Genomic DNA, 24,936 nt, shown 5'->3' on the forward strand with positions numbered 1-24,936 from the left:
CTGAGGTTTAAGGAAAGACGCCATCCCCATAACACGAAAGTGTAAAAACAGGCAGCAAATGCTGGTGTAGAAGCTGTAGCAAGTTAGCCAGAAGATACAGCTGAGATAATGAATGAAGGTGTCTACACTAAACAACAGAATTCCAGTGTGGACAAAACAGCTTTATATTGGAAGAAGATGCCATCTAAGACTTTCATAGCTACAGAAGAGAAGTCAATGCCTAGCTTCAAAGCTTCAAAGGACAGGCTGACCCTCCTGTCCTAATGCAGCTGGTGACTTTTAGTTGAAGTCAGTTCACATTTGCCATTCCAGAAATCCCAAGGCCCTTAAGAATAAGGCTAAATCTATTTGCCTGTGTTCTAAAAATGGAACTACAAAGTCTGAATGACAACACATCTGTTTACTACATGGTTTACTGAATATTTTGAGCCTTCTGCTGAGAGATATTGCTCAGAAAAATAAAAATATTCCTTTCAAAATATTACTGCTCATTGACAATGCACCTGGTCCCTCGAGAGCTCTGATGGAGATGGACAGAAAGATTCCTGTTGTTTTCATGCCTGCTAACACAACATCCATTCTTTAGCCCATGGATCAAGGAGTCATTTTGACTTTCAAGTCTTATTATTTAAGAAATACATTTCATGAGGCTATAGCTGTCATAGATACTGATTTCTCTGATGGATCTGGGAGAAGTACATTGAAAACCTTCTGGAAAGGATTCACCATTCTAGATGCCATTAAGAGCATTCATGATTCATGAGAAGAAGCCAACATTAATGGGAGTTTGGAAGAAATTGATATCAACCATCAGGGATGACTGTGAGGGGTTCAGGACTTCAGGGATGTGGTGGAAATAGCAGGAGAAGTAGAATTAGAAGTGGAGCCTAAGGATGTGACTGAATTACTGCAATCTCATGAGAAAACTTGAACAGATGAGCTACTTCTTATGGATGAGCAAAAAAAAAAAAAAAATAGTTTCTTGAGATGGAACCTACTCCTGGTGAAGATGCTGTGAAGATTATTGGAATGACAACAAAGAATTTAGAATACTACATCAACTTGGTTGATAAAGCAGTGGCAGGGTTTGAGAGGATTTAGTCTAATTTTAAAGGAAGTACTACTGAGATCAAAGCATTGCATACTCTAGAGAAATCATTTGTGAATGAAAGAACACAACAATGCCTCAAACTTCATTGTTGTCTTATTTTAAGAAAGTGCCACAGCCACCCCAGCATCAACAATCACCACCCTGATCAGTCAGCTGTAATCAGTACAGAAACAAGACACTCCACCAGCAAAAAGATTATGACTTGTGAAACCTTAGATGGTAGTTAGCATTTCTTAACAATAAAGTTTGAAGATTAAGGTATGTACATTGCTTTTTAGACATATGCTATTGTATACGTTATGTCTACATTACATACATTATGTATGTATTGTATTCATACAATGTTATCATATACTTATATACAGTATAGCATGAACATAACTTTTAAATGCACTGGGAAACCAAAAGATTCATTGGACCCACTTCATTGCAATATTCACTTTACTGTCATGGTCTGTAACTAAACCCATAATAGGCCCAAATTATATACAATAGTACAAAAATACTACATAGGCATAAATACTATATAAAAGCTTTTATGTTGTTATTCTTCCTTTAGTTATGTTAGGCTTATAAGAGAAAGGTATGAGATTTTTGGAAAGCAACTTGATTTTCAGTTTTATTTATTCACTTGCTAAAATGTTGTGATATGTTCTACTTTTTCCATATGGCTTAGAGTTTTCTAATTGTTCTCTATCACACTGTCTTCCTGTATACTGTATCTTAGCTAGTTTTCTGAAATGAATTGTTATTTCAATGAAAAACCTCACATTTGAGCTATCTCAATTCCAATACATGAGCTATATTTATCTTGTTGGCCAGTAGCAAAGTCAAGAGATTTTTATTGTTGTATTGCATTCACCTAAAGAAATTAAAAAGCTCAGTTGAAGCAGAGTGGGATTTTCTAAAATGTATTTGCAGTAAAGACATTCAACATTGTGAAGATTCCAGTCCTTTTTCAGTCTAATCACAAAGCTTTTCAGTAAGAGTTTACAGCATATCCATCCATTCACCAGAAAAGTCTTTTCTGGGTACCTCTCTATCCCATTCATATTTTTTAAAAAGATTTTATTTTTAAGTAATGTCTAGACCTAATGTGGACTCAAACTTACAACCCTTAGGTCAAGATTCACATGCTATAGTGACCGAGCCAGCCAGGCACCCCTATCCTATTCATACTTTTAAAAGAAAATGCTTTACTCCTAGAATAAGATTCTGCCCTACTTTGGAAGTAATAAAATTCAAGCATCAAAAGAAAGGACTTTTTTTTTTTTGAAAGCGTTCATATTCTTTTGTCTTTTTGTATTCAAGCACACTTTAACTTTGTTTTTGGGAAATATAAAGGAAAATTTGGTCACTCTACACTAAACAGTATTTTATATTTGGAAATAATGAATAGGAGCCAGGAAGGAGGAATTATATTTTTCTTTATTGAATCTAAAAACTCCAGGTAATGAGCATGCTATTCCTAGAACTGGGTGGATGGTGCACAAAGATACTTTGTTTTGGCATGAAAAGGCTCTGTTGAAATTGCTCTTTTTAAGTTAAAGAACTATGTGAACTTGGTTTAACGTCTAGGAAAGCGTTGATGCTTGCCAATACTGAAAGACCAAAACCTGTAGGAACAAAAATTAATGGTTGTGAGTAAAAATATAGAACATGTATTTTTTAACAGGGTCAAACTTGAACTATCTCCAAGTTTACAAGTAGTATTGTAAAGAGTGATTTTATCGTTCTATTTGTTAAACAATTTTCAAGAAGAAAGGTTTTTGGATTAAAACAAAACAAAAAAAAAAAACAAAACAAACAAACAAAAACCTCCACCCAACTATTTTGACATCAGCTCCGGAAAAGGAACATTGGTTTCTGCAAATTAGCTTCAATGACCGTGGGACTGTGCAGGAGGAATACCCAAAGGATTTAGTTTACTTAGTAAATGGCATGCTACAGAGGGTTAGTGGCAAAGCCCAGAATTCATTAGTGCAGCAGTATAGGATATAAGCTAAGACTTCCAGGTATATTCAGAAACAAACTTAAATAATGTTCATTAATTCAGTTTTGAATTTACCCATAATTCTCAGTGTCCTGCCTTGTTTTCAAGACCAACCCAAAGTTTTGGTTACTGGTTTTACTATCAATTATGGATCTGCCATTTACTATAGTTCAGAAAATACTTATGCAGGGGTGCCTGGGTAGCTCAGTCGACTGAGTGTCGAACTCTTGATTTCAGCTCAGGACATGATCTTGTTTGTTAGATTGTGGGATTGAACCCCATGTCAGGCTCTGTGCTGTGCTCTCTTTCCCTGTCTTGCTGCCCTCTCTCCCACTTGTGCTCTGTGCAATCAAAATTTGAACAAAAATACTAGAGCATTGAATAAAAAAATAATTCCACAGCATGAAAAAATCATTTTTTAGTGATTCCTTCTCTCTCGTTTCATGCTTTTTCCATATATACTTTTATATACTTATTTAAATATAATTTTTAATGTTTCCTTATATATCATTTTATCTGCTATCTTTTAAAATATTTTTCACGTTCTGCTATTGATACAGCTAAATCTACTCATTGTGATCCTTTTCATTTTTCATTTTAACTAAAATAACTCCTTTTCCATGAACAGTCAAAATCAGTTCTCCTTTGCTTCTTTCCCTGTGGTCATTTATGCCTATCTTTATTCATCCGTAAATTCTCCCCAGTGGCTAGTAGCATCCCTTGCCCGTGCTAGGCATTGAATAAATATTTGAGTATTGAGTTGAAGCTAATCCTCAGAATTATTTACAGCAAAGTGTTTTATAAAGAAATTGAAGTGGGAACAAATGAGCAAAGCCATAGAAGTTTTATGCCTGTAAAAAGAAGGAAGGGACGGCTGGATGGCTCAGTGGGTTGAGCGTCCAACTTGGGCTCAGGTCATGATCTTGCAGTTTGTGAGTTCAAACCCCACGTCGGGCTCTGTGCTGACAGCTCAGAGCCTGGAGCCTGCTTCGGAATCTGTGTTCCCCTCTCTCTCTGCCCCTCTCCACTCATGCTCTCTCTCTGTCCCAAAAATGAATAAACGTTGAAAAAAAAATTAAAAAAAAATTTAATAAAAAAAAGAAGTGGCAGTATTTTTTTAAAGTTTATTTTTGAGACAGAAAAAGAGAGGGGGATGGGCAGAGAGAGAGAGAGAGAGAGAGAGAGAGAGAATCCCAAGCAGGCTCACCACTGTCAATGCAGAGCTCCATATGGGGCTTGAACCGTGAACCATGAGATCATGACCTGGGCTGAAATCAGGAGTGAGACACTCAACCAAGGGAGCCACCCAGGTTCCCCACAAGTGGCAGTATTAATTTCTGATGAGGTAGAATTTAAATATAAAAACACCAAATAGGGAGTAGACTATTTATGAAGACATGTCATAACCTTATATGCATCAAGAAACACTGCAGTTAAATATGTAAATGAAAAATTCATGAATGAGAGGTACAAAGATAATTTGAAAAACTAATAAGCAACTTTAATACTCCTTTTTCATAATCAAAATGAGTAGATAAATAATTAATGAGCCCATAGAGGAATTAAACCATCCAAACTGGAAGTTAATAGAAATCTATATAGAATCTTATATCTCTTGCTTAGAGTAAAAAATGTTAATGTTGGGATGCCTGGGTGGCTCAGTTGGTTAAGCGTCTGACTTCAGGGCATGATCTCACAGTTCGTGAGTTCGATCCCCATGTCAGGCTCTATGCTAACTTGGAGCCTGGATCCTGCTTTAGATTCTGTGCCTCCCTCTCTCTCTGCCCTTCCCCCATTCATGCTCTGTCTCTCTGTGTCTCTAAAAAATGAGTAAGTGTTAAAAATTTTTCTAAAAAAATGTCCAAGAAACATTTTTTAAAAATTATATAATTGGCTAGAAATCAAAACTTAATATTTTTAAAATTAAGATTTTACAGACCACTTTATTCTTAATTAAGCTAAGTTGAAAATAGTAGAAAACAGTTACTAAAAAAGTTTTAACTACATAGAAATTAACATTTAAAGAGGAAATGAAAAGTTTATAAACTGCCTAGAAAATAACGAAGAGAGAACATTTCATTCCAAAATTTTTAGAACATAGTAAATACTGTATTCACTACTGAGGAATAAAAGCAGAAATCAAAGGAACTAAGGAATCATCTTAAGAAACTAGGAAACAAATAACAAAATGAAACAAATAAAAGCATTAAGAGGACAATCTTAAACATAAAAACCAAAAGGAAGGAAAATGAAAAGAAAATATAGCAACATAAAGGGTAAGCCCAAGAGCTAAGTTATTTTAAGAAATAAAAGATTAATTCTTTTAGGAGCCTGATTTAAAGATCAAAGAAAGTAAAAGTAGACAAAGTGAGAAAGAGAGAAGGTGAGAAAAATAGATGAGATGAGAAAAGAGAGATGAGAAAAGAGAGAAAACCAACAGAAAGAGGGAGAACAAAAAATGAGAACGAGAAAGAACGAGATGAGAAAAGAGAAAACCAACAGAGAGAAAGAGGGAGAACAAAGAATGAGAGCGAGAAAGAACAAGATGAGAAAAGAGAGAAAACCAACAGGGAGAAAGAGGGACAAGAAAAAATATTCTATTGCAACAGAGGAGAAAACCTAGGAAATAGATGCTTTCCTAGAAGACATAGTCTAATTAGGTCCTCTATTGTAATTGGCCTGTTCAAATTTTCACTTCTTGGCTTAATTTTGGTAACTTACAATTCCTTCCAGGTTTTTTTGTTTGTTTGTTTTGTTTTGTTTTGTTTTGTTTTGTTTTCAGCTTTCTTTCATTTTTTTCTGTGGTTGAGGCTAATCCTAGTTCCCTAGTGGCCAGACCACACCTGAATGATGGCTTTGGTTTCTGGGTGGTACATTTTTACAAACCAACAAAGCTAGGAAGAAGAAAAGATGCCACACAGTATATGAGGAACAGTGAAAGAAGTGGGGATGTTTCCCTGGGAGAAAAAAACTAAAGGGGCATGATAGCTGTCTTCAAGCACTTGAACGTCCCTTACGTTCAAGGAAAATGGGTAAACAACTCCCATAAGACCTAGCAGAAAATTTAAAATATCTGGTGTTCAGGGAAAAAATTTAGGAAACTACTACATTACTCTTCTAGGCCAACATGTCTATTTTGCAGTAATTTTCTCTGAACTTCTTAGCGTAAATATGCCCAAGATTTGAGTCAATGGCCCTAATCTACCTACTCATAAACCCTCAAAATCACCTGTATTTGCAAAATTTTGCTTTCTTATTTCACTTTTCGGTGTTGTTAAGAGAATTAACTATGATTTATGGATAAAGCAAAATAGTTTTCCATAACTAGACCACCAATGGCTTTTGCTTTCATTTGCTTTTGGCATTTTTAAGATATTTAAGCATATTTTGAAGGCCAAGAGAAAGAAACCAATGAAGGGGGAGACAGATGTTGTAAAAGGTTTCTTGTGGGTTCTGTAAAATGTTTTAAAGCTTAAAGTGGTTTCTAGTCTCTGAAATTTTCACGTGTTTCTTTTTACTGAAATTATACCTCTGGGTAAAAAATAAATAAAATGATGTCTATTCTCTCCCACCAGAGTAAAGCTAATTATTACTCTGAGTACTAGATCAATTAAATATACTTCCAGTGCCATTTTATGTTTATTACTATGAACTATGTATCTATATTTTCATATCTATGTGTTTGTATTTCCATTGTTAGTTAAATTGTTAAGAAGATGGGACACTTTTGATAAAAATCTATATCTGTTTTTCTTACATACCTCAGAATTAAGTCCTCCTTATTGGAATATGGTATAGTCATATAACTTGTACTTTATTTATCTTCCTTAAATATATGATTTTTGGAGAACACTGAATTATGAATGAGAATACTAAATTATTATGAATGATTGCAGGATTTTAAATGTTCTCAAATAAGAAATAAGCAAAAGAGTTTTTAATTTCTAAAATTAATTTTGTGAACTATTGCTTTCTAAATATCAAGGAAGGTGGATATTAACAAACTTTTATTTAGTTTTCCCCATCTGCGAGGTACTGCTCCCGGTATTTTACACAAGTTAGCTCATACCGTCCTCTGTACAACCCAGTTTGGTTGGTATATTGCCATCCCACTTCTACAGACACAGATGCTGGACAAGGGAGAGAGTAAGGAACTAGTAGTAGTAAGGGGCAGAGCCAATCTGAGTCTGGAATCTGCTATTTTAACTACTATACTCTACTGATGTGTTAGCTAGAGCTAAAGCTTTAGAAAGCTTAAGTGCACTGTCAGTCTTTTTGTAAGTTACAGCACATCTATTTTAGAGACAGCAGGGAATCCTAAAGGTGAATTAGTCCATGTCTGAGAGTGTTGACTGTGTGTGCCCCTGAAACTCAAGGGCACTCAGCCACATAAACAGCACCAGAATCTTGCATCTGATCCTCATTTTAGGGTTCTTTTCATAAATTGCCTGTATAGTTTCTTTATTTTCTGATTGTAAGAAATTGGAGTATTTTATTTAGATTAACATAATGGGAAAATAAGAGCGGATAACACATAAACAAAAAAACTCATTTTTTTTTCTTTTAGAAGTATTTTCCTCTCTAACCTGTGACAAAATATCTAGTCTGTTCTAAAATTTCTGCCTTTTAAAAAGTAAGTTTTATCATAGTGAGATGAATATGTACTCATTCTGTTTACCTGAGCATGTATTATATACATTTCTCTTTCAGTCTAAATAGTTAATTTATATTTTGTTTTGAAAAATCCCTTCACACTAATATTTTTAAACACTGATTAATATTGGAGAGTTATCCTCTTAAAGAATCTAGGGAATTTATCTTACTGATATACTTGCTCACATGTGAATAATTTATGTATAAGGGTATTCACTGTGGCACTCTTTGACATACCAAAATATATACTAGAAACAATCTAGATGTTCAACAGTATGAGAAATAAGGCTGGTTATAGTATGGTGGCATACTGGGCCATTATTAAAAAACAAACAATACACAAGGAAGACCTTCCTATGATATGAAAATATCCCCACAATGTATTGTCAAGTGAATAAAGCAAGGTGATTATGATTTGCTAACATCTGGGTAAAAAAATGACAGAATACATATATTTGCATTTCTTATATATGCTAAAACATTTCTGGAAGGAAACAGCAACTATTTGGTGGGATGGATAGAAAATGAATATAGTTAAAAGAGAGAGACTTGCTAATTTATATCTGTACTTTTTGGTTTTTGAATTATGAGAATTTCTGACCTCAAAGTATTGGATTAAAATTTAAACATTTTTCTTTTCTTTTTTTTAGTTTATTTATTTTGGAAGAGAGCGCATGGGCTGGGGAGGAGCAAAGAGAGAGAGAGAGAGAGAGAGAGAATCCTAAGCAGCCTCTGTGCTGTCAGTGCAGAGCCCTACACAGGGCTTGATCCCATGAACCATAAGATTGTGACCTGAGCCGAAATCCGACGCTTAACCAAGTGAGCCATCCAGGCCTCCCTAAACATTTTTCTTAAATGAGTGAACATGAGATCCACATATGAGTGAAAATATATGGTATCTGTCTTTCTGTGACTGATTTATTTCACTTAGCATAATACCCTCCAGTTCCATCCATGTTGTTGCAAATAGCCAGATTTTATTGCCAAGTAGTATTCCATTGTATATATAAACCACATCTTCTTTATCCATTCATCAGTTGAGGGACATTTAGGCTCTTTCATAATTTGGCTATTGTTGAAAGTGCTGCTATAAACATTGGGGTACATGTGCCCCTATGCATCAGCACTCCTGTATCCCTTGGGTAAATTCCTAGCAGTGCTATTGCTGGGAGAGGTGAAGGGGGAAAGAAAAGTTACAGAGATGGAGGGAGGGAAACCATAAGAGACTCTTGGATACTGAGAACAAACTGAAGGTTGATGGGGGGTGGAGGAGAGGGGAAAGTGGGTGATGGGCATTGAGGAGGGTACTTGTTGGGATGAGCACTGGGTGTTGTATGGAAACCAATTTGACAATAAATTATATTAACTAAATAAAGTAAAATAAATAGCTCACTTGAAAAAAATGAATAAGTATGAAAATTTGGGTGAGAAGAAAGAGGAAAGGAGTTTAATATAAACAGGTGATTGTGTATAGAAAAACACAGTTGCATGATTGAAAATTAATGCTGCGTTAATCTTCTATTTATTATTTTAATGGTCTAAACATTATTCTGCTGTTTTTTAAATTTTTTGTTTATTATTTATTTTTATTTTTTTATTTATATCCAAGTTAGTTAGCATATAGTACAATAATGATTTCAGGAGTAGAATCTAGTGATTTATCCCCTACATGTAACACCCAGTACTCATCCCAACAAGTATCTTCCTCAATGTATTTTGCACTCAGTGTAAATGCTATGAGAATTCAATTAATGCCTTCAAAATTACATGTCATTGTGGGGTTAATTTCATTTCCCTGATAACTCATGAAGTTGAACACACCTTCATATTTGTTGGTAATTGAACATCCTCTTTTGTGAAGTGCCTGGACTATTTTTCCATTTGGTTGGTTGTCTTCCTTTTTCTTATTGATTTTCAGGGCTTCTTTATATATTCTGGGTGAACAAAACCTTGTCTTTGCATATTGCAAATATCTTCTCCCACTCTTATTGACAGACTCACTCTCTCCATAGTATCTGTTGGTGAACAGAGATTTAAATGTTGTTTAGTCCAATGTAGCATTTTTTGGTGGTATCTTTAGGGTCATATGTAAGAAATATGTCCCTTCCCTAAGATCATGAAGATAGTTTTCTTGATCATCTTTAGAAGTTTTATTGTTTAATCTTCTATGATAATAGCTGCTGTCCACTTCGTTTGAGGTAGAAGTCAAGACATATTTTTTTAATGGATATTTAAGTGACTCAGCACAACTTACTGAAAATAATTATCCTCCACACTACTCTATAGTGTCGGTGCCTGTGGTGTCCCCGTGCAAGTGGTCTGTTCAGTACTCTTCTGTTCTATTATCTGTCATTACCCATCCTTATCTCTCTGTGTGCTAGAGTCATACTGTTGTAATTACTGTAGCTTTATGATTCATATTCTATCTGGTAGAACAAGTCTTACTACTTAGTTTTTCTAGATCAGGAGTACAATGACCGTCCATAAGTATTTCACAGTCAGCTCATAATTTTGAACTCACTTGTTCTCAAGAAAAGAGAGAGAGAGAGAGAACTGCAGGAAACTTTATAGATTAATATGACTGAATTTATATTTTTTACCATATTGAAACTTCCTTCCAGTTCAGGAACCTGATGTATCCTTCCATTCATTTACTTCTTTTTATTTTCTTAAAAATATTTCAAATATTTCTGTGGAGTGGTATTATACATATTTTGTTGACTTTATTAATACTGCATGTTTTTATATTGCTATAAATGATAATTCTTAAATATTTTTTCACATTGCATGTTACTAGTTTGACTTGGTTTTTGTGTATTTTACTTACTCAGCAAACTTGCTAAATTCAGTTATTAATCCTAGTAGTTTATCTGTAGATTATTTTGGATTTTCTGTATATATAATTATGCAATCTGTGAGAAATGGAGGATCTTATATCTTCATTTCTAATTGTTTTATTGTCATTTCTCTTCTCTTCTTATGTTGGCTATGAACTCTAGTCAATGTTGAATAATGGTGGCAGTGTATACTTGACCCACTTCCAATCTCAAAAAGAAAGCTGTCAGTATTTCACCATTGAATGTGATGTTTATTGTAGGTTTTCTTGTAAATGCTCTTTATCAGGTTAACAAAGAGTTTTCATCTCTTCCTGGTTTGCTAAGATTTTAACATGAATGAGTGTTGAATTTATCAAATACTTTTCCTCTATGGAAGATAATTTTCTATGGAGATAATCATATGATTTTTCTCCCATATTAATGTATGAGTTATACCAGTTATCTTTGAATGTAAACCAAACTTGTATTCTTGCAGTAGACCTTCTTTGATTATGATCTGATACCTTTTTCTTAGATTGTTCAGTTTGGTTTCCTAATATTTTGTTTAGTATTTTTGCATCTATGTTTATAAAGAGATTGGTCAGAAATTTTCTTTTCTTACAATGTCTTTATCAGGTTTCTATATCAGGATTATGTCCACCTAATAAAACAACTTGAGCAGTGACCCCTCCCTCTCATACCCTTTTACTTATTCTCTAAGAGTAGTTGTGTAATACTGGTATTATTTAATCCTTAAATTCTCAGTAGAATTTACCAGCAAGATAGTAGGGGCTGAAGTTTTCTGTGTAGGAGTACCTTTTTCCTCTTTTGCTTTTAAGATACTTTGTGTTTGGTACTTGGCACTTTTATTTGGTATGCCTATGGCTTGATTTTCTTTGTATTTATTTTATTAGTATTTTTTTATGTTTATTCTTGAGAGACACAGAGAGACAGAGCATGAGTGGGGGAGGGGCAGATGAGAGAGGACACAAAATCTGAAGAAGTTCCAGGCTCCGAGCTGTCCACACAGAGCCCAATGCGGGGCTCGAACTCATGAGCCATGAGATCATGACCTGAGCCGAAGTCAGGCACTTAACCGACTGAGCCACCCAGGCGCCCCACTTTGTATTTATTTTGCTTGGGGTTCAGAGAATTTCTGGGATATTTGACTTGATGTTTTTCGTTCTTATTTTTTTTTCAAATATTCAAAGGCATCTAGCACAATGCTCTGTAGTAGCTGTTGAGTAAAAAAAAAGCAGCCACGTTCCTATAAATGATAAAGTCATGGGAGATCCATGAACTTGAAAATGAATCTGCCTCTTTAGTGCTCCACTAAGTAATTAATGCAAGATAACGTTTAGACAGTGCTTGGCAGGGTGCCTGGCTGGCTCAGTCCCTAGAGCATGAGACTCTTGATCTCAGGGTTGTAACTTCAACTCCCATGTTGGATGTAGAGATTTACTTAAAAAAGTTAAATTTAAAAATAGAAGGAACAGTGCTTGGCATGTAGGAGGTGCTGTGTACATTTCATGATTGTTATTGCTTTTGTTGTGGTAGTCTCTTCTCCTCTGTCATATTAACATGTTCCATTTTTAAGGAAAAATGAAATTGTTATCAACTGAACAAAAGTTCAAGGAACCCTGCAAACTATTATGACCAACACTTACAACCAAGTTTGAAATCATAAACCATACCTTTCATAAATCAAGCTTTGAAAGCCAAGTTTTAAACTTTCTCTGTCCTTTTCTTTGGAAGATTTAATTAATCTGACACTTTTCCAGAGGCCTCTTCCCTCACCTGTGTCACTAAATTACTTCTGAGTTGTCCCAAGTGGCAAGTTAGCCTTTTAGCTTGAATGTTAACTGGGTAATAGTGTCTCCTGGAGACACTTGGAGATTGATTTAGAGTTAAGTAATTTTGTCTTACAAGAATGGACATGTTTTTGTCCAGAAGAATTGGACAGCTGTTTTTCAGTGATATAAACTGGCATTAGCATTGAATCAACATAAATTTAAAATATGTTTAAGTATATTAAGTACATAAAATCCTTGAAACAGGAGTTAGATGACATGTTATTTGAACTGTTAAATTGATATTAAAGAATTATTGTCATTTTAAGAAGATATTTGGTATCATGATTATGTATTTTAAAGAACTTATTTTCTTTAGATCCATACAGAAATATTCATGAATGAAATGACATGATGTTTACTATTTGCTTCAAAATAATATGGGAGGACAATATGGACAGTGCACAGAAGAAACAAGATTGGCCAAGAGTTGATAATTGTTGATGCTAGAGAATGGGTACTGAAGAATTCATAATCAATCTGCTTACTTTTGCATATGTTTATGATTACCCTAATTCAAAACAAGTGTTTTAAACAGTGGGTAAAATATTCAAAGGAATTCCTATCATCAAATCCAAATTGCTAGAATAGGCTATCAACACAAATTTGATTCCTGTTTTCTAAGGTTCTACAAGGTCAGGATTCATACCTTAAAGCTACTTTATATCCTGGACCTATATCTTTTACTTGTAATATTGTAGGAGCAAATATATGGGCTTTTGGATGGACTAATGATCTTTATTCCTGTTTCTATAATAAATTTGCAGTGAATCCTGTCTAGCAAATATCACATATCTACAGAAACTATTTTATTAGACACTTCTCAGTGAGTAGCATTGGCCCATCATCAGATTATTCAAGCCAAAATCCTAGAGTTACCTTTGCTTCCTTCCTTTACTTCATTTTCAATATCTGGCTCATCACCAAACCCCACTGGTTCGTCTTCCAAAATGCACCCTATATCTGGCTACTTCTGTCACCTAGTTCAGTCATCCATCATCAACTGCCTGGAGGGCTGAAACAGTCAGAGGCCACTGGTAAGAAGAAAAGTATAATCTAGAGCCCTATTCTCCCAGTGTCCACTTTTGTCCTTCTATAGTCCGTTCTCCAGGAAGACCCTGAGTGACTTTTTTAATGTAAATCAAGGTCTGTCACTTCGCCTCATAAAACTACTCAATGATTCACACTGAACTTAAGAGTACAATCCGTAGGTTCTTATCACAGCCAGCAAGGCCTGTGCGATCTGGCTCATTTGGTATGTGTCTCAGCCACTCAGTTCCGTTCTCTGAACACAAGCACATCAGGCACCTTCTGCCCTGGGGCCATGTCCTCGCCTCTGTTGCCTGTAGTCTCTTCCCCAGTTTCTCTGCATGAGAACACTTCAGTTCTCTGTTCAAATTGTCACCTCCTTGGAGATCCCTTCCCTGATTCATAGTTCCCTCTAGCACTGACTATAATCTGCCTGGTTTATTACTTGTTTATCTCTCATTTCCTGCATAGAAGCCCTGTGTCTCTCTCCCTTCATTTTTGCAGGGTCCACCATAGTGCCTAACCCGTAAAAAACACATTTCATTGAAACCTAAGACATGATCAATTGTTATATATTGTATTATATTGTATAATATACAATATTAAACACATGATTGTATATAACATACAATTATTACAATATAATATTGTATTACGTGCCACCAAGAAAATAAAAACTGCAAATTAAACAGTGGAACAATGCTGAAGACTGTTGATTGTAAGACTGTCCTGACTTTTGAGATATTAAAATGCTGAAGAAACTGTGTCCTTGAACTGATGAAATACATATCTTGTTGAATAAATAAATGAACGCACTTTGCTTAATCATGATTATTTGTGATTTTTTTGAGGAAATTATTCTGAAAAAGATAGATATGTAGAGGCCAAGAGATTGCATAGGTCATGAGTAGCACTTTATTATGAAAAAGGAGATAATCTTACTATGCAGAACTATGAGTACTTCGAAGAATTGTATGAGTAATTGTTCCAAACTGCCTATTACTAGCTTACCAGCAATGATTCAAATTTAGTAGGTCCTGGGTGGGCCAGAAAACCTGAATTCTCAGCAAACACTTTAAGAGACACAAGCAGTTGTCCCGGAAGCAGATTCAGGCCCTAAATTTTAGATGGAAGGAGGACAGAAAAGATAGAGACATAGATTCTGAGAGAGTTGGTAGCGGAAAGATGAGTGAATATGATCATATTGCTTCTATCTGCTTAATAAAGTTGAGATCATTTGGTCCATTGCAGTGGGGTAAGGATTTTGCAGCTTTCAGAAAGAAGAGAAGGTACAGGATACGCAAAATGCAGAGAGTTTGAGAACACGAAGAAAGTGTGTGTTGTATGCAAGTGGATAGAGATGCAGACAGATTTGGAAAACACTGAAGAAGACAAGGTCCTTGGTTGGTTGTTAGATGACAGGTATCCCAATGTGGTGTGGAAATGAACACTCACTGCTGAAGGAGTAGTAAGATAACCTGCTCCCTTGAGCTACCTTGGGTTGTTCTGGTCCCTAAACTACATTCATTTCTATAAGACCTGACTGTCCCTGGGTAGCTGTGAAATTACTGCTTCCATTGTTGTCACTTGTGTAGCTAAAATAAATTTATAGGTGGGGCACCTGAGTGGCTCAGTCAGTTGTGTGTTTGACTTTGACCCAGGTGCCCCACATCGGGCTCACTACTGTCAGCGCAGAGCCTGCTTCAGATCCTCTGTCCCCTCCCCCCTATCCCTCCCACTCACTCTGTCTCTGAAAAATAAATAAATATAAGCAAACAAACTTATAGGTGAGGGAGGCCAGGTTAAAACATTGACCAAGGAGCCAAAACAATGACTCCTACCCCCCAAAGTATCCTGTTCCCCAAGAATAAAGAGGCACTTGAAATGGCCCAAAGGAACTCTTTCTCTGTGGAATAAAAAGGAGTTGTTTTTCACATGCTGAAAGTTGGGGTTTTTCATTTTCATATGGAAAACATCCACACTTTTAGGGTGGTTTCATGCTCTGCCCTCACACTCTGATTTCAGTTCATCTGTACACCCGTGTCTTTATATACTCTCACTTTGTGGTCCAGTCTTACTGATCATCTTTCAGTCCCTCTGTGGCTGTCATCTGTAAGTTAAGATGCATATACCTTAGGGCAGTATACATTTGATCCAACTAGGATGTGGGGAAACTATGGTACCCCACTAAAATGTGCCGTATTCTCTTACCGCCAAGCCTTTGTCCATGTTTTATCTTCTGTCTGTTTGAAACACCTTCACCCTTGTTTGGCTAAGTTCTATTAATCTTAAGATCTCACTTGAAACCTTCCTTTTTCCAAGAAGCCTCTTCTGAACCTCCCAAGGGTAAGGTTACCAAGCCTTCCTCATATCCTCTCCTGACACCCTGTTCTTGCCCATCAGGCATGGTCACTGCTCTGTATCATGATTACCTCTTTACTGGTAGGCACTTGCAATGCTTCAGCACCTAATCCAGTACCTGGCTCGGAATCAGCTTGATAAATGTTGACAGAATATTAAAAGAGGAAACATGTATTAATTTTTTAAAAAGTTGCATATGTTTCATTAACCCAGTTTTTAATAATGTCACACATGGTTTTTTTTGTCTGTTTAAAATCTTCTGAGGATTTATGTCTTGAACTATAACTGAAAAATTTATTATAAACCTTAATTTGGGTTATAATCACATTTCATAACCCCATAACAAGTGTAATAAGCAAATCTGATTGTAACTAAAAGCAGACATCATGAAAAATAGAAAAATTGTTTGAGGCCAATGTTTGAAAAATCTCTCTAGACCATGTTATACAATAGTGGTATAGCATTATGTAGCAATATACACTTTGAGCAAGTTTATCCTAAGAAGGAGGTTTACCCAACGCTCCTTTTTCATTTCATTATCAGTCTGGCTCGTGTCCTTTACTGGTATTAAATGTATCATCTCATGCATCCTTCGGCCTGTGGCTTCTTATTTTTTTTAATGTTTATTTTTGAGAGAGAGAGAGAGAGGGAGAGGGAGACAGAGTGCATGAGAGTGGGGGGAAGGGTAGGCAGGGGGGCTGGACAGAGGATCTGAAGCAGGCTCTGCACTACAGCAGACAGCCCCATGCAGGGCTTGAGCTCACAAACCGTGTGGGGCTCAAACTCATGAACTGGCTCGAACTCATGAGCCGTGTGATCATGACCTGAACTGAAGTCAGATGCATAACCGACTCAGCCACCCACACACTCCCAGCCTGTGTACTTCCCCTGTCCTCAAATTTGTGCCAGATACACAGCAAAGTGGGAAAAAAAAGTTACTCTGATGTTAGTTGTGTGTTTTTTGGAATTGTTCTTTGTGGTGATGTTTTTCTTTCTCCAGACACTCCCTCAGTTTTCACAGACGGCTTTTCTCATTAAGGTCAATGTGTTTTGCCTTCTCAGAATGTCAAGTGACATTTCACCCAAGTGAGAGAAAGAGATGGTTTAACATTTTTTGCCGTTTGGAGCCTTCACGGCCTCCCTTTGCTATATTAGGATATACAAAAAGAGATTATGATGCCATGATGTATAAATATAAACACTTCTTGTTCACTACTTACGGGAAGTATTCTTGGAACTCTTTGTTACAAAGTAGTTTATTTTCTTCATTTGTTAAAATTTAGTCGTGTCCACACTTGGTGCTTCCTATGCTATAATCTTTCATGCCAAACTTATCTAGAATCCCATACCAAATGCTAAATGTACTCTTGTAGTATATCTTTCTCCTCTCTCCTAACCTAACTCTGTGGTCCTGTGAAGAAGTTCATTTTATAAATGACCTCAGTTGTAGCCAGATCCCATGTGTTTTTTGTTTTGTTTGTTTTGTTTTGTTTTTGCATCAATGTGATTGGTGTAATTTTCTTACTTGCTCCTGTGATTCTGATGACATAAAAACTATTCCATGTTAGTTACATGGATGAGTCAGGGAAAATGGAGTTATTATTGGCAATATTTTAAAACTACTATGTGTTGTATATATGTATATGTACTTTGAAAATCCTTTGTTCTTCCTTTATAGTAGTTAGAGGTGCTTTAAACTTAGTGCTGAGGTACTTTGTAGTTAGGTTGAAAAATCTGAATCACTTTTTCATCCAACTATTCCTTTAGCTGGAACATTGTCTGAATGCTGTCTTACTCTGAGGTTTCCGGAAGGATGGGATGATAATTTGCTTCTTTGGTGAGCCTGTGGTTTAGGTCCATTTAAGTTTACAAACATGATGATAGAGAATGCTTAAATATGCTGTAAATCATTTTGGAAACGTTATATGGTGATTATTTTGGTACTGCACAATATAGGTACCAAAGTGATTGCCATTTATTAGGTTAGAAGTCATGAAAAATGACGAATAATCCTTTATTGTAATCATGACATAAGCAATACTGTATGGAAAAAAAAAAGAACAGAAAATTAACCAGTGCTTTTCTTGGGGGGGGTCTCCCATTTGCTCTTTCACACAGGTACAGCTTGGCCAAGTAGAAATCAAATGCCCTATCACAGAATGTTTTGAATTCCTGGAAGAAAGAACGATTACCTATAACTTAACACATGAAGATTCCATCAAATATAAGTACTTCTTGGAACTTGGCCGTATTGATTCCAGCACCAAGCCTTGTCCTCAGTGCAAGCACTTTACAACCTTCAAGAAAAAAGGACATATTCCCACCCCTTCCAGATCAGAAAGCAAATACAAAGTAAGCATGTTCACCAGAGTTGTGGGTTAGATGTCACATGATGCCTAATTAGGCCAACTTGTGGTGGGCATTAAGTGGGCTTCCTTCCCTTAGAAGTCTAAGGTGAGTGTATATTGGCTGTGATTCTAAAAATATGTGGTTTGGGGAGGCTGATGATAAGAGAGCACTCTTGAGGATTAAATTAAAGTTTTTCTTTGACTTTAACCATGTTTAAAATTCATTTAGTAGCCTAATCAAAAGGCTAATCTTTTTAAAGTAATTGTCACTGCTATTACTAAATATTAAGTAAATACTAATACTTTTTTGGGGGGGTAAGCTTGACTTTTTCAGTGGACCCAAAGTGAATCTCTTCTGGCTCTGTCTGTGATAGGTGCAAATAGTATAAAATGTTTTTCATTCATGTATTCAGCAAGTACAAAATGCCAGTATGGGCCAGACAGTGTGCTAAATTTGGGGGATAGAGAGGCAAATGTGAGCTAGTCCTTGCTCCAAAAATGTCTAGTGAAGGTGAAGATGAGAGAGACATATGTCCTAAAATGACAGTTCAATATGATTAGTCAAACAAAACAAAACAAAACAAAACAAAAGCAAAACACAACAACAGAAGAAACAAAAAACGAGAACCCAAATACACTTATGCTTTGAGAACACTGATGGAGGAGTGGAGGCTAGGATGGCAGGAGAGACTTTTTGCAGAAGATGCAGTTCTCCAGGCAGATAAACAGATAAACGTTGGAGAACATGTCAGAGCAAGGAATGGGTAAGTGTGCAGGCCCTGAGGGTGAGGCAGGCATGCTGGAAACAGGTGCTTGGTGGAGCTCGTCAGGAGAGAGCCAGGGAGAGGCAGCTGGTCAGGTATTTAAAAGCAGATCATGTTGAGTCTTCCACTGTGCTCAGTTTTAATTTAATTCTGTAGGCATTACAGAAAGATCATTCTGGCAGCATTAGTAGAGGATGTCACAGGAGGGCAAGACTGAAGACAGGCAAATGAGAGCAGCAACTGTGGGAGCAAATCACTGACTCATAGCACTGACTGTACATTACAATCACCCGGAGGGCTTTTAGACACCCAGTGCCCCAGGCCCACCCCAGAACAACTGTCTTGCAATTTTTTGAGCCTCACCTGGTCTAGTGTGCAGTAAATGAAGAGGGAAGACAATGAGGCCCATGGCAGTAGTTTTCATCCTTGTCATTACAGCAGAATGGCAGGATGAAGAGGTTTCAAAGGCTATTTGAAGTCGTCTCCATTTAAGGTAAGTCTTTGCCCATGCTCTAGTGTTAGAAGCAGTGGTTGCTGCATTATTCATTCTGTAGCTTTGAGGGACTGTGGTTTAGAAAGTACCTTCCTCTACTCGTTGCAATGATGAGCTAGAGTAGGTTAGTCAAAGCCTCTTACTGAGTAACTGGGCTTTGAAATTGCTTGGCTCTCATAGTTAATTCTTTTATTTACTACCTTGGTGCAGGCTAGTCTCATAACTATCAAGAAAACCCTTGTTTTTTGTTCTCTAAAAAAATTTTTTTTTCCAACGTTTATTTACTTTTGGGACAGAGAGAGACAGAGCATGAACGGGGGAGGGGCAGAGAGAGAGGGAGACACAGAATCGGAAACAGGCTCCAGGCTCCGAGCCATCAGCCCAGAGCCCGACGCGGGGCTCGAACTCACGGATCGCAAGATCGTGACCTGGCTGAAGTCGGACGCTTAACCAACTGCGCCACCCAGGCGCCCCAATGTTTTTTGTTCTCTAAAAAGTACATGTTTGAGATTGCAAACTATATAACTAAAATAATGCACTTACGGTGATTTTGAATACTGATGTAATAGCAATAGAATACTTTTAAATTATTTTATTTTATTTTTGAGAGACAGAGGGCAAGGGGGGAAAGGGCAGAGAGAGAGGGAGACACAGACTCTGAAGCAGGCTCCAGGCTCTGAGCTGTCAGCACACAACCCTACACGACACGGGGCTCGAACTCATACTGTGAGATCATGACCTGAGCTGAAGTCGGATGCTTAACCAATTGAGCCACCCAGGTGCCCCATCAATAGAATACATTTATTTGACTCTGTATATTCTTAGGTTAAGTTATTTTTCTTCCAATTTTATGTTATTGGTGTTATCAGAAATTATTCGTTTTGAAGACACCTGGGTGGCTCAGTCAGTTAAATGGCCCACTCCTGATTTCGGCTCAGGCCATGATCTCACCGTTCATGAGTTCAAGCCCCACATCAGGCTCTGCACTGACAATGCAGGGCTTGCTTAAGATTTTTCTCTCCCCCTCTCTCTACCACTCCATGGTTCAAGCTAATGCTCTCAAAACAAATCAATAAACTTAAAAAAAAATTTTTAAAGAAGAAACTACTAATTTTACAAGGACTTCTTATCCCATAACTTAGGATATTTTTTTTCTTCAGTTATGTTTGGAATCATATATATAATATATATTTTATATAATTTGTTTATAAAATATATATATTGATACAATTAATAGATATTATATAGAGAATATATAGAATATGTATAAACTGTATATATTCTATATATATAAACAGACTGTGCTATTTTAGAATTTTGGATAGTTAAAACATGTATGCATAACTGAATCAAAGTGGAAATTATTTAAAAATATATTGTTCTTAGTAAATGGGTGAAAGATTCAAGTTAAGGTGCAATTATAGCTATAGTAAAATTTTATAGGTCTCATTTCATCCAAAATCACCAAATCATTTGATGATGAGCATGATTTATCAGAATGCACATGTATTGAGAGGGAAATATGTAAAAATTGAAAATACAAGATCCCATATTTGTACGATTTTCAGTTAACCATGGACTCTCTGATAACATTTGCCAATACCAGGCTTCCTATCAGTTGGGTTGTACCTAAGAAGAAACGTAGGGGACAAATGGATCAAGATGTCAAACCTAGTAAGCTCAGTTTTTTACTTCTGATTAGCAAAGGAGAAGGGAATTTGTTTCAAGGAGAGGAGAAATTCAACACAAAATAAATGTTGATCACAAACACTTAAAATCCTTGATAATGGGTGAGAGATGAAAATCTCAATATAAAGTAAAACTGTTAAGCAACTTCCAAAAAATGTAAAGCTACCACAGAATTTGGGGATGATTACTGTTATTACTCATCTTTACTCTTGAGAAGATGTCTAACAGAAAAGATAAATAATTCCCCCTTTCAATATTGTGCAAAGTTCTAGGGATAACACACAATTCCTGAAGCAGTGGTTTTTACTATTTCATACAATGTTTATGTAGTATTTTTCAGCATTAAAGTCTAAGCTCTTACATTAACATGAACTACTTGATTTAGGTATCCATACCTGTCTGGATTCTCATGAGTAAGGAGAGCTCAAACATGAATGTATCAGCAAACCAACTGCAGTATTCATGATTATAGTATAGCACCCTACACTGAGACTAGTATCTTTGTTCTTTGCAGTACGTCAGTGCCTATTTTTTAGATTTGCTCTAGTTTTAAAAATCCCACTTCCCCAGTGACAGAACCCACTTCCAACCTGGTGTGTTCATCATAACTTTAAGAATTCAAGTACTTGAATGTAATGAATTGAGTCATAACACAGCAGAAACAGAGGGGGAGAAAAAGGTTACCACTAAGATTTAACATGTCTGGGCAATTAAAATCTCGTTATAATATTGTTTGTGGCCTAAAGTGGGTTTTGTATCTATGGATAAAACACTTTAATGTGTATTTCATTATTACTCTTTTTGTGTCATTGAATTATAGTTCATGATCCAAGATGTCACTCTTTGAGCATTTATTATCATTTCTGTCAATTCAGCTATTTTATATTAGGAAATACCTTTGGATACATCATCTCACATGAAATTTGAAATCTAAAATATCATATTTTGGGATTTCATTTGAATAGCTTTGCAAATATCACTTGTTACATTTTTTGTACACTGCAGATGAAAAAGGAAGAAACAGAATAGATCAACAAGCAGTAAGAACTCTTAGGTGCAGTACATCTTCCAAGCCCTCATTCAGCATCTCCTTTCTGGCAGAAGTTTGAGTACATAGAGCTTTTCGTTATGTTCTGAACTCCAGTAAACTCCTACTATATTAAATAGAACAAGTATATTCCTGAATTGAGCGATTTACCTGGAGACAAACTTGCCTTTGTGCAAATCCAGGTTTTCTCATCCATATTTATCTTCTTGTTCCTGAAACTCCTGTCATGAGACAATATCTTACCATTTTGTTTCTTTAAAGTTGATTTCAATTTCCAATTAGGAATCAAATTTCTAGCCTGAACAGTTCCTATAATTTATTAATACAACTGCATATCAATGTAGTGAACACATTAGTGATGATAAAATTAAAATGCTAAAGTTGTGGCTTTAATGGTGTTCATGCGATACCTGGAGACAGACACATTACCACCAGAAGAAGTTTTTCTTCATAGCAGCTATCATTCGGGATATTATGGTTATATGTGTGTGGTTATTTGCTTAAAGTCTCTCCCACTGGTTTCTAGGAGGCCAGGTCCAGGCTCACTGACTGCTGATAAGCTGTGCCAAGCCCTGTATCTGATAGACTGTGCTCTAAAATATATTTGGCGGAACTAATAAATGGGAAAATGCATATATAATAATGTGTACTGTAATAAATGTGCATAGAAAATGCTGAGAGCATGGGAGAAGAAAGGTCAGGAGAGATTTAAAAGGCTTCATTAAAGAGTAGACTAAGCCTTGAAGTGTTGAATTTGCCAAGCTGGAAAAGGTGGGTCAGAGAACTGGCTTCAAACTAGATTTAAACTCTCAGCCTTCCACATACTAGTTCTGCACCTGTGAGTTTTCACATCTTTTACTGGGGTTACTAATAGTACCTGCCAAAAGGGCATAGAAAGGATTAAACAAGGTGACACATGTAAAGTGCTTAGCACCATGTGTGACACATTCTAAATGTTCAACACTTGCTAGAAATTATTATGTTTGCCATCATTATTAGGCAGGGGCCACAGAATGAGCAACCCTAGGTTATTGGGAGGAAGATAGAGGAGTCAAGAACAAGACAGGTGGAATAAAAGATTGGGTGACTGGTGGATGGTGGGAGTAAAGTAGGGATGATACTGACTATGTCTTAAAGAGGAGTCAGTTTGAGGAGTGAAAAACAAATTCAGCTGGAAATATGTTGCTAATGTTGTTTGAAGACCCTTTGGGGCCTCAAAGGGGTATCCAAGAAGCATGGATCTCATGAGGAGGGATCTTATGGCAAGCATTAATATTTGAGGAGGTTGAGGCAGGAGGGAGGTGACTGAATTCACAGAAATGTATAACACATATTTTGGGAGGTAGAGAAAGTTATGGTTTTTCATGGGAAAAAGGAGAGAATTGCAAATGATTAAATGCAGTCATTTTATACTCCTCAGTAAAATACTGAGGTATGTACAGTCCTAGGTTTTCTTCCTATTTCCAGGTGTAAACGAAGAAATGGTCCCCCTTTTCATACTGATTTGGAGTAAGTTGAAGGACATGCATAATCAACACAGGAAACATGATAGTGGTCATTTTCTTTATGATTTCCTTCAGGAATAACTAATAATAATCTCCACTCTTCTTCCCACAAATATTAAACAAAACCTTGAAAATTCACAAAATGGTGCTTTGACTCATTGTAAGGTGAAAGAAAAAAGCCAATAAAATATCCTGGGGAAACTCCCTCTATATTCTTACCTTATATATTTAGCAGTCTTTTTTTTTCCTCTCTCCAGGTAGAAATCAGATTTTATAAAGCTGTGCAAATACATGGTTTCCTTGCATGGCAAAAGAACTTTTCTAAGGGCTTTATAATCAAATCAGTGGGTTTTTTGTTTGTAATTGGTATACTTTGAAATGTGCTTAACTGGAAGGCTGGAATTCTGATAATACTGAATTTGCCCTCTTCCTGTGTCTATTATTCAATCCTCTCTGACCTGTTCTGTACTCCAGAAAGTTGCCTCTTTGAACTCCTTCTCCAGATTCCCTGACATCTTGATTCCTATTTGGGTTCAGCCAAATGTTGGCATTGGCAGGAAACAGGAAGATGGGAGGAGAGAACAGTAGATGCATTACTTCCTCACTCCCTTCCTAATTCAATGCAAAGCTCTAGCAGTAGCCATGTCCCTTTATGACTGTACCTCCCGCTGGGTGGTCCCTCCTCCATATCTCTTTTCTTTTAATACAATTTATTGTCAAGATGGCTAACATAGAGTGTATACAGTCCGCTCTTGGTTTTGGAGGTAGATTCCCATGATTCATCACTTTCATACAACACCCAGTGCTCATCCCAACAAGTGCCCTCCTCATTTGCCCATCCCCCCATATTTCTAATTCTCACTGAGCTGCAGAAACCTCTTTCCTGCTTTGTCTCTTTGGTGCTAACAGTGACTTCCCACTATTTCTGCTTCTGTGGGCCTGCCTATTCTTTATTCAAATGCCAGCTGCACATCTTCAGGTGTACCTCCAGTAAACAATTTTCATAAATAAATAAATGAATAAATAAATAAATATGCTTAAGCTTTCTTTTAGTAAAGATAATTTGAGAATTTTTTTCTGTGTACAAAAATTTTTAAAGGTTTCCCATGAAAGTGTGGCTAGCATGCTGCTTTGCTCTTTGGTTTTTCCCTGACACCATCACTTTAAATGAACAATGTTTACAGATTGAGAATCACATTGTGCATCAGCCCTGCAAGATCAGTTTATGCTATAATACACAACAGTTTCTCTTGGCATTAATGCATCACTGTTGTTG

At 36.4% G+C, this 24,936-nt stretch overlaps 1 protein-coding gene across 2 annotated transcripts in view; it reads left to right on the forward strand.

Moving 5' to 3' along the window:
• The window catches only part of RNF217 (ring finger protein 217), a 124,651-nt gene that overhangs the window by 62,996 nt on the left and 36,719 nt on the right, over positions 1-24,936 (forward strand). The window contains exon 2 of one of the 2 annotated variants that reach the window (XM_019831614.3): positions 17,932-18,165. The exons of the other annotated variant lie outside the window; for it this stretch is intronic. Coding sequence (XP_019687173.3) covers positions 17,932-18,165 — 234 coding nt within the window. The remainder of the gene's footprint in view (positions 1-17,931; positions 18,166-24,936) is intronic. 2 annotated transcript variants of the gene reach the window in all.

Source organism: Felis catus, chromosome B2, assembly GCF_018350175.1.
Source record: "Felis catus isolate Fca126 chromosome B2, F.catus_Fca126_mat1.0, whole genome shotgun sequence".
Lineage (NCBI taxonomy): Eukaryota > Metazoa > Chordata > Mammalia > Carnivora > Felidae > Felis > Felis catus.